General features: G+C 42.0%; 1 protein-coding gene across 1 annotated transcript; it reads left to right on the top strand.

The window, feature by feature from the left end:
- The first annotated feature begins 5,581 nt into the window (after window positions 1-5,581).
- On the top strand, window positions 5,582-7,987 carry LOC141288656 (zona pellucida sperm-binding protein 3-like). The gene is made up of 8 exons (XM_073820818.1): window positions 5,582-6,094; window positions 6,280-6,398; window positions 6,477-6,580; window positions 6,651-6,828; window positions 7,406-7,523; window positions 7,601-7,683; window positions 7,750-7,835; window positions 7,908-7,987. The coding sequence occupies exons 1-8, from the start codon at window positions 5,582-5,584 to the stop codon at window positions 7,985-7,987; spliced, it is 1,281 nt and encodes a 426-aa protein (XP_073676919.1).
- Window positions 7,988-9,639: the final 1,652 nt, after the last annotated feature.

Here is a 9,639-nt window from a genome sequence, read left to right as displayed (position 1 = left end):
TCAAGTACCAACGGACTTTACTCTTCCCTACAATCAACTGGCTGTGGCAGATGCAGCAAAGTACTGCAATTTCGGAAGCAGTCAACAATGGGCACATCGTTCTGGGGGAGACAAGAGAGCTGACACATGGTATGTGTAATAAATTGAATTTATATAATGCAGTTTTCACTCTATTTACACCATAATATAGTAGTTTTCCTGAGATTAATTTTTACAGGGCACAGTGCTAAATTTGGTACGTACACAATGATGGACCTAAAAGCAAATAGGGTAATGGACATCCAGCTCATTCAAGTATGTGTGTATATGTTTAATTTAATTGTAAACATTGATATGTGTAGCATTATTTATCCAAGCAGTTTAAAATGAAACGATTATGTTTTTAGAGCAATGATGTTGGGAACAGTCAGCGCATGGGAAAAGGAGGGCTTGGAACGATGTCTAAAACAACTGGAGGAGAGAGGGGTCCATGCTCAAATACTTGTCACAGATAGGCATCCATCTGTCATAAAGTTTCTCAAGGACAGCAGACCAGGTGTTGTGCACAAGTTTGATGCATGGCACATGGCAAAAGGTGTGTTTTACAATGTACAATATGACCAAGATAAAAGAAATAGTATATAAATATTTCAGTATTAACATGTGGCATAACTGTCAGTTGTCTTATTTGTTTTAAAAAAATAACTGTATTCCTTAGGTGTGGCCAAGAAAATTGACCATATAGCTAAGAGTTGCAGAGAAGTTGGTGCTTGGAAAAAGAGCATCGTCAACCATCTATATTGGTGTGGAGCTATAGAGGCTGTGAAATTGTGGCCAAGTGGAAATCCGTTGCAAATCATGTGCAGAACATTCATGAGCATGATGGGCAATTTCCCCAATGCCTCCATGAACCACTTGTTGGAGACCAAACACGGCAGTGGCTAAAACCAAGTAAGAATAAATATTGAAATACAGATATTTTTTTCTTTACGTATACATACCATTTTTTTTTATTATTCAATTATTGCATTTCATTTCTATTATTGTACACTTCTTTCCCTTAAGTATCTTTTGTTGTCTGTTGATGTAAGTTGACGATTATTTTTCCACTAGGTACTGCTGCTTGTGAGAAGCTCTGTGACATAATCCTGGCTCCAAGACTGCTTAGGGACTTAGAAAATCTAAGTGAGCACCACCAGACTTCCTCTCTTGAGTCATTCCGCAGTCTGCTCATTCGGTTTGGACCAAAGAGTGTAGCATTTTGTTTTGTCGGGATGTTGTGCAGGTATGTTTTTATTTGCAAGTCCTTTAACAAATTTTGTAAATTAATGCATCATTGAGAAAATAAGCTTGGTCGTTTGTAAAGTATCAAGTGATTCACACTGTTACTGCATACATTCTCACCTTAGATCACAACTCTCAGCCATGCACTACAATGAATACAGTGCAAGAGAACAAGCAACAACTGCTACTGGACAGCTAAGATGGCACAAGCCGTATCCTCGTTACAAAAAGGGAGAATGCACAGTGAGGCCAATTAAGACGAGGCCTACATATGGTATGCAATTTAGCAGCATTGACTATATGCAATTACAAAATAGTTTTTGTTCTTAATGTCATGTTCTTTTCATTCTGCAGGGTATGTGCATCGATTACTGGAGGTTCTTTTTGACTGTGTTAGAGGAGCCGAAGCAGTTTCAGGACGAGCTCAAGAAAGTGCACATTCCGGAACACTTGTGTACACCGTTCACAAGACCTGAAAAATTTGAGGCTGTAGCAATGCACACTTCACGCCTCAAATCCTTGACAATGGAGTAGAAGAGCCAGCTGATGTTCACAAAAATGCAGAATCCTTGCTATTTAAGTAAAGTTTTTTTTTTATCTCAACCATAGCCTATATTTATATCTATATATGTAGCTATAAATACTATTTAAAATAAACATTTGGAATGGCAATTAAGATTGATGACAGTCTTATTGTGCTGAATGTTTAACCACTTAGATACTTTTAACAATGTGACCTTTAACATGTCCATTTACATGTCTATTATACTAGCCATTTAGTAAATGTGTCCTCTGCTTTGTTTCTTTGAGTGCTATTATCAAATGATAGTCTACCAGTCTACTACTTGCAAAGTATCGCATAATTTGTTCTGTTTACACATTTCATCATGACTGAATGCTAATGTTATGTTATATTCTACTTATTCAAATGTCATTAAATCAATAAGGTAAAATATTTTGTATCGTGTGTGTCTTCATGAAACCCCAATATGTCTGTTTTAAGTTTATAGTGATTACATGTCAGTAAATTAATGGTTTTATGTTTATGTACAAGTTTAGGAAGCAGAGAAACTACCATTCGTTGCAAATACATATTTTAATTTTTTTTCTCTCAGTGTCGCTGTCCATCTTGCCAAAATGTGTGTGTTTACATTGTTGGTGTGCAAATTAGCAGAATTCATTCACTTTTTGTCACTCCCCCTTTAATGCAGTCTCTGCCTTGTCTCCACACTCTACCCCACCCCTTACCCCCAGTTAAAAACGCCCGTTTTCAGAAAGTTTTTCAAACCAGAGGTGTAAAAAAAGCACCTCTGAATAAGGGGGGTGTTGTGACAATTTAATCGGGAGGAATGGGGAAGTTGACTGACTTAACCCTAAAGACCGACCTTATGTGTACTCCAGTTTATAAAGGATTGCATAAAGTAGGCTTCCTGGTTGACAACCACAGTATGATGCTCTAAAGTTTGAGTTGCTCCAACATTTCATTGACAATTTGGTGGGAAAGGTGGAGTTTCTTAAGTTTGTACCAACTCTAAGTGACTCATTTGAGGTTAATTACTAGCTCTTGTCTTGCCATGTTATCTTTTGAAGTCAACTCTGTATCATCAAGTGGCTAAAGATTTGCTCTTTGTAACCAACCTGGTACTGATAATCACTGGCAAGATCTAAACCCTTGCTTCCATGAAGGTGCTGTTCTTGAGTTTTTAATCACTTCAAGTGACTAGAACAGGCGTGGCCAACCTCAGTCCTGCAGAGTCTTGCTCCAACTGTAATCAAACACTTGAACAAGCGAATAAAGCTCTAAGCTTTACTGGAAATCTACAGGATGGTTAAGTTTCAAAACTGGGGCAATATTCTGCAGGACTGTGGCTGAAAATTGTGAATGAAAATGGTGGCGCGTGCACACGCAGCGGCTTCTCTCTCTCTCTCTCTCTCCCGACCAAACAGTGTTTTCATGTTTTTCGTCCTGTAAGTCGCATTGTTTTTTGTCTTCGTCACGTTTATCTGCCCTTAAGCGCGTTTATAGCTGAACATTTTTGCTCGACATCAGCAGAAACAAAGTTTTTAAGTTGAACTCTGTGGACGCTGAAGAGCTGAATGATCTGGATCTGCTCCAGAGGCCTATTCAATCACCGACCCCCACTCCCGCACCTCGCCCACAATGAAGGCACCTCAAGCGGTGTGAGAGGAAGCAGAAGAGGGGTAAGCGTGGAGGTATCCCAGCTAGGCTAGCGGCTAGTCCACACAAACCCGCTATCCATTCCATCGTTCAGGAAGACCACAAGCAGTACGGGTCGGCAGTAACACATCTAGCACCATTCTTAACACGGGGGCCCCTCAGGGATGTGTGCTGTGCCCCCTCCTCTTCATTCTGCTGACCCACGACTGCACACCGTCACACAGCTCCAACCTCTTCATTAAGTTTGCGGATGACACAACTGTGGTGGGTCTCATTAGCAACAGGGATGAGACAAACTACAGAAGTGAGGTGAGCCGCATGGCCACGTGGTGCGGAGACAACAATCTCTCTCTGAATGTGGAGAAGACGAAGGAGATTGTTGTTGACTTCAGGAGAGCGCACACTCAGCATGCTTCTCTGACCATCAACGGTGCATCTGTGGAGAGAGTGAGCAGCACCAAGTTCCTGGGTGTGCACATCACTGAGGATCTCTCCTGCACAAACAACACCACTGCACTGGCCAAGAAAGCACAGCAACGTCTCTACTTTCTCCGCAAACTAAGAATAGCTAGAGCACCAGCCCCCATCATGTACACATTCTACCGAGGAACCATCGAGAGCATCCTGTCGACCTGCATCACTGTGTGGTTTGGAGCCTGCAATCCATCCTGCCAAAAAACTCTCCAACGCATAGTCAGAGCAGCTGAGAGGATCATTGGTGTCCCTCTCCCCACCTTCCAAGACATCTACAGCACACGTCTCACCAAAAAAGCCGTCAGCATAGCAGCTGATCCCACCCACCCAATGCAAAGCTTCTTCAGCCTGCTGCCATCAGGGAGGAGACTGCAAAGTCTCCAGGCCAGGACCAGCAGTCTGAAGGACAGCTTCATCCTTCAGGCTGCCAGGAAACTCAACTCTCTCCCTGCTCTGCCCCCACTCCCCTCTTCTGCCCCACAAACTTTCTGAACTGACACACACACACACACACACACACACACACACACACACACACTGACCTGCACCAGTCACTTTGCTTAGCATTGGTCTGCCAACTACCTCACACTACTCATAAGACTGTTACAAGACTGCTCTGACACTTTTACATTTTTACACACAAGCTCTGTTGCACTATATTGTTTACATGGTTTGCACTCTCTACCATGTGCCCTTACTTGTATATTGTATTTTTCATTTTTATACATTATATGTTTATTTGTACTTATTCGTATTTTTTCACTGTATTTCATGTTACTGTTTGTATTTAATGTTACTGTTTGTATTTAATGTCTGCACCATAGGTCTGAGAGTAACAATTTCAATTCTCTGTATGTCCTGTACATGTGGCAGAATTGACAATAAAGTTGACTTTGACTTTGACTCTTTAGGACCAATGTTGTCACTGAGAATTGGGAGTACATCTAGTGACTTAATGCTCAAGCTCACATTAAGTTCTTTCAGGTGATTTGTGGGTGCCAAGTCTACGTCTTCCATTTCCCGCTTCATGCCTCAAACCCATGGATGGGTGCCGTTCCAGGAAGGGTACAGTCATTCTGTTTGTACTACAAGAATTAGAAGTTAATAATCTGTGGAACCTCTTGCATATCTACATCTGTCTTTTAAAGGCCACTATTGTTTCTAAACCTAGTGATGCTGGACACAAGTCATGTTCTTTTGCCAATAGGTATGTTTATGCAATTTTAAGACATAGTTTTGAATGCGCAGTGTTTAATTTGTGTCTCATTGCAGATGGTTTGCAGCTGATGGGAACCAGCAGGTTTGTGGTCATTGTGACTCAACATGGTCCTGATAGTGGTAGATAGCTGCTTTCAAAATTTGCTTTTGATGCTTCAAGTGCTGTACTGGACCTAGGTGTTTGCTTTTCCAGGTGCAAAGCCTCACTTGGTCCCCTAATGGTTCAAGAGCAATGAAAGACTTCTGGTTTTCAATAAATTTGTTAAACCTGTTCTCGTTTCCAGTTTGTTTTTTCTCATTTGCTAATAGATAAATTCTCCAGGTCCGGAGGAGAATCAAGTGTAATCAATTAAGCTGAAAGGGGAGGAGCCAGCCTAATTCAAAGCTGTATAAAAGGCGAAGTCAAGCACTGGTGAGTATTGTGGCATTGATTCCAAGTTTGTTAGGATGGCATTTCTGCAAGGTGTGTTAGTGCTGGCTGTGATTGTTGTATTTGATCTGAGCAATGCACAGGGAAGTTTGAAGTACCGTCAAAGTCCAAGGAGCATGAGCTCAGAATCACATCTGGCTTCCGGAGGTCCTGCTGTTTCTCCTCGAGGACTCTGGAACCCTATGGGAATGACCTCTGCCTTGCAGAGTCCTTTTGGAGTTCAGGAGAAGCAGCTGATGCAGGGTCCAGTCAAGCCTCTGGATTGGAGGTTTCCAGTTGTTCCAGAGGTTCAGAGTGAGTTGGCAGTGGATTTCCAGATCAGGCAACCCGTGACTCCCAATAGCGTAGCTGTTCAATGCAGTGAGAGTAGTGTTTATGTGGAGGTACAGCAGGACTTGTTTAGCAATGGTCACCTCATCCAGCCATCTGGTTTGTCTTTGGGAGGGTGTTCTGTTGTCGGTCAGGTTCCAGGATCTAGGGTGCTCTTCTACTTTGAGTATGAACTACAGAACTGCAACAGTGTGCTGATGGTAAGAACTTGTTACTCTATGAATGTCCATTAAACCCTTAAATGTAGATTTCTTCACTCTGAGTTTGGTTCTTTAAGAACTGTTCACTGAAAGGTTCCTTGGAACCCAAAATGAGTATTCTGTGGCATAACCTCAGGAGCATGGCTGAGTTGAATGCTCTTGGTAATAACTTCCATCTCTTACAGGTAACTGAGGATGAGCTTGTCTACACGTTCTCTCTTACCTACGCTCCCGAGGCACTTGCTGGCACTCCAATTACCCGTGCCGATGGTGCGATTGTTGGCGTTCAATGCCACTATCAAAGGTAAGTGACCCTTTAAGTGACTGTTGCCTCTTGCCTTGTTGCAACTGTAAGATCAATTAATTGTGTCTTGAACTGCAGGCTTCAAAATGTAAGCAGCGATGCCTTGGTTCCAACTTGGGTTCCTTATGCCTCAAAAGAGGTTGGTGAAGATGTCTTGCTCTTCTCCTTGAAGATCATGTTGGGTAGGTGTGGTTTCTTTTGGACCTTTGGCCTTGTGCATGTGGCTTTGCCTAAACTCTGTTCTTCTTGCAGACGACTGGTCCTATGAGAGGCCTTCAAACTATTACTTCCTGGGTAATGTCTTCAATATTGAGGCGTCTGTGAAGGTGTACAATCATGTGCCTCTGCGTGTGTTTGTGGACAGCTGTGTGGCTACCCAAGTACCTGATGTGAACTCCCTTCCGAGATATGCCTTCATTGATGATCATGGGTAAGTTGAGCTCTTGGTATTGAGTTGCTCATTGTAACTGCTGTCATCACCCAACGATGATGGGTAAGGTCTCAATGCTTGGTTCTGTAGTTGACCTCCTTGAGTCAATCTTTGTAGCTGAGGTTAATGTTGTAGAGTTGATTTTGCATTTGCCGTTTATAGCAACTTTGTCCTAGTTGATAACTAGGGTTAACTGTATAGCGTAAAGTGACTCCATGAATGAAGTGCATCTGGTAATGATTTGTCACTGAGTACATCGCAAAGCCTTGGCACTTGATGCTCTAAAGCGGGGTTCTTCAAATCTTGCCCAGCACTGGGCTTTTAGCTCCAAGAGAAGATTAAAGTGTTGAGTCAACACCACCAAAGCTCCAAATCAAGTGCATTTTAGATTTCCAATCCTAATCAAACTCCTGAACCTAATCGAGCTCTAAAGTTTACTGAAACTCCACAAGCAAAATGCTTTTAATCAAGGTTTAGGGTTAAACTCTGCAGGCCTGAGGCTCTTCAGGACTCCTGGACTAGAGCTGCCCTTATGCCTTTAAGGTCATGTAACTGTTTGAGCTCACGTTCTTTTAAGGTGCTTTGTGGATGCCAAGGCTACGTCTTCCAGCTCCCGGTTCATGCCTCAAACCCAGTATGACAAGGTCCAGTTCCAGCTAGAGGCATTCATGTTCCAGGGGGGAAACAGTCATTCTGTATGTACTACGAGCATCAAGAGTTAATTTGAGTTTTTCCTGCTGCTTTGGGTTTGACCTAATTGAGTCTCTTGCAGATCTATATAACCTGTCTCTTGAAGGCCACTATTGCTGCTGTACCAAGTGATGCTGGACACAAGTCATGTTCCTTTGCCAATGGGTATGTTTATGCATTTAAGAGCTTTTAGTTTAAGGTGCGGTGTCTAACTTGTGTGTCTCATTGCAGATGGTTTGCAGCTGATGGAAACCACCAGGTTTGCGGTTGTTGTGACTCAACATGTGGTCCTGATAGTGGAACTGCTGCTTTCAGTGGTAGGTAGCTGCTTTCAAAGTTGCTTTTGATGCTTTAAGTGCTGTATTTGACCTAGGTGTTTGCTTTTCTAGATGTTCAGTGGGAAGGCAAGGCCTCACTTGGTCCCCTAATGGTTCAAGAGCGTCGCAAGACTTCAACTGGTTTTCAATAAACTTTAAGAAACCTATTCTTGCTTCCGGTTTTTTTTTTTTTTGACTTAAACATGTGTTGTCCTTATGGGTAAACTTGCGCTCTTAGTACTTGAGGTTTTAAAGGGTCACAAAACCCTAATCTGTTTTGTGCTCATTGGCTGCGTGGCTTGTATAGTACCACTCTACATTGGCTTGACTGCCCCTTTTAAGCATTAATGAGCAGTGTAATGTTATACATGACAAAGGACTCGTCTAATCCAATCTCTGCACCATGCTTTGCATGAGCTATCACAGTATTTGTGCATTGGAAAGTAGCACTTGTTTATGTTAGCTGGCTTGCTGTTTCAGAGACATGGTTTGTGCCCTTCATTGTAAAAGTTTTCGTTTCCCCGCGATGAGACCAGAGCTGAAGTTTGGAGGTGTGCTGCTGGGTTGCGGAGTCCTACGAAAACAGCAAATTTGTCTATAAGGAACATCTCAGTTGTGTTTATTTTATTTTTTTGAATTGGGGACTTGTGGAAACCCGGTTTTGCGGATCATATTTTGAAGAGAGACGCCAGCCCAGTTCTTTTCGATTCTGCCATCTGCACAAAAATGGTGTTTGATTTGCACATCTTATGTTATCGAGAACAACCCTCAGTTTTTATGATTTAGGCATGCTCAGTTTTAAGTATTTTAAATGTGCATGTAGTAGTTTGTCTTTTTGCACTACTTGGTACAGTGTTAAATGTTCATAAAACAATTGCAGTTGTCTTCTGGACGTATGTTCGCTTGCAATATGAGTTTGGGCCCCCCCTACCACACCAAAGCAGATCTCTGGGGGCCCCTAAAGGGCATGGTCCCTTAGAATCGTCCTAACTTACTCCCCCTTAGCGGCACCCCTGGCTTCATCACTTTACAGTGATAAAGTGACTTGCAGTGCTTAAAATTGGTTAATATACTGTGTGAGATGATAAAATCATTATTTTGTAGACAAAACCTCCCTTCACCCCTCATCTGTTTTCAATGCAACTAACCCACTGCTTCATGTCATCTGCTCAATCATTAAACAATGGCAGGTGAGTGATTGCAAAAAGAGTGTCATTGGAACTATGGTGCCCCATTTCACAGGTTTAACGTTATATTTTTGGCTCGGAAAATATGTTAATTTTACTAGAGAGACCAGAAATGTAAAGCATCGTTTCAGTCGGGCAAGACTTCAGCGTTCAGGAAAAAGGTGGATAGAGCTGCTTTATAGACTGTTTTCACAACGTGTCATCAGTCAGCCATATTAGTGGCACTGAATGACAATGCCAATGAACTGAAAAACTTTTGCTGATTATTGCAGCTGAAAATGGTCAATTATTTTCATGTTTTGGGCTGTACTAATCAGTCGGACCGGCAAAAACATATGGAGTACTATAGACGGCCAAAAGTTTTAACAAAATGAGGAGAAAAGTGCTAAAAACTCTCAGAGGAACAAAAGGCATTTGTGATTGGCCAAGGTGAACCAGGATTTTCAGGGCAAGGATTTTGACAACATTCATGTTTGTTCTTATTTCCAGTCAGATAGGTGAAATATAAGGCTAATATTAATACTGCTTGTACGTATCTTTACCGCCTGTTAAGTTTAGTTTGTCAGAATATTGCGCCCTTTCCTGCTTACTAAGTCCTTCTCTATATGATTTAGCAG

Source organism: Garra rufa, chromosome 16, assembly GCF_049309525.1.
Source record: "Garra rufa chromosome 16, GarRuf1.0, whole genome shotgun sequence".
In the NCBI taxonomy this organism is placed as follows: Eukaryota; Metazoa; Chordata; class Actinopteri; order Cypriniformes; family Cyprinidae; genus Garra; species Garra rufa.
This window is presented reverse-complemented; position numbering and strand designations above follow the sequence as displayed.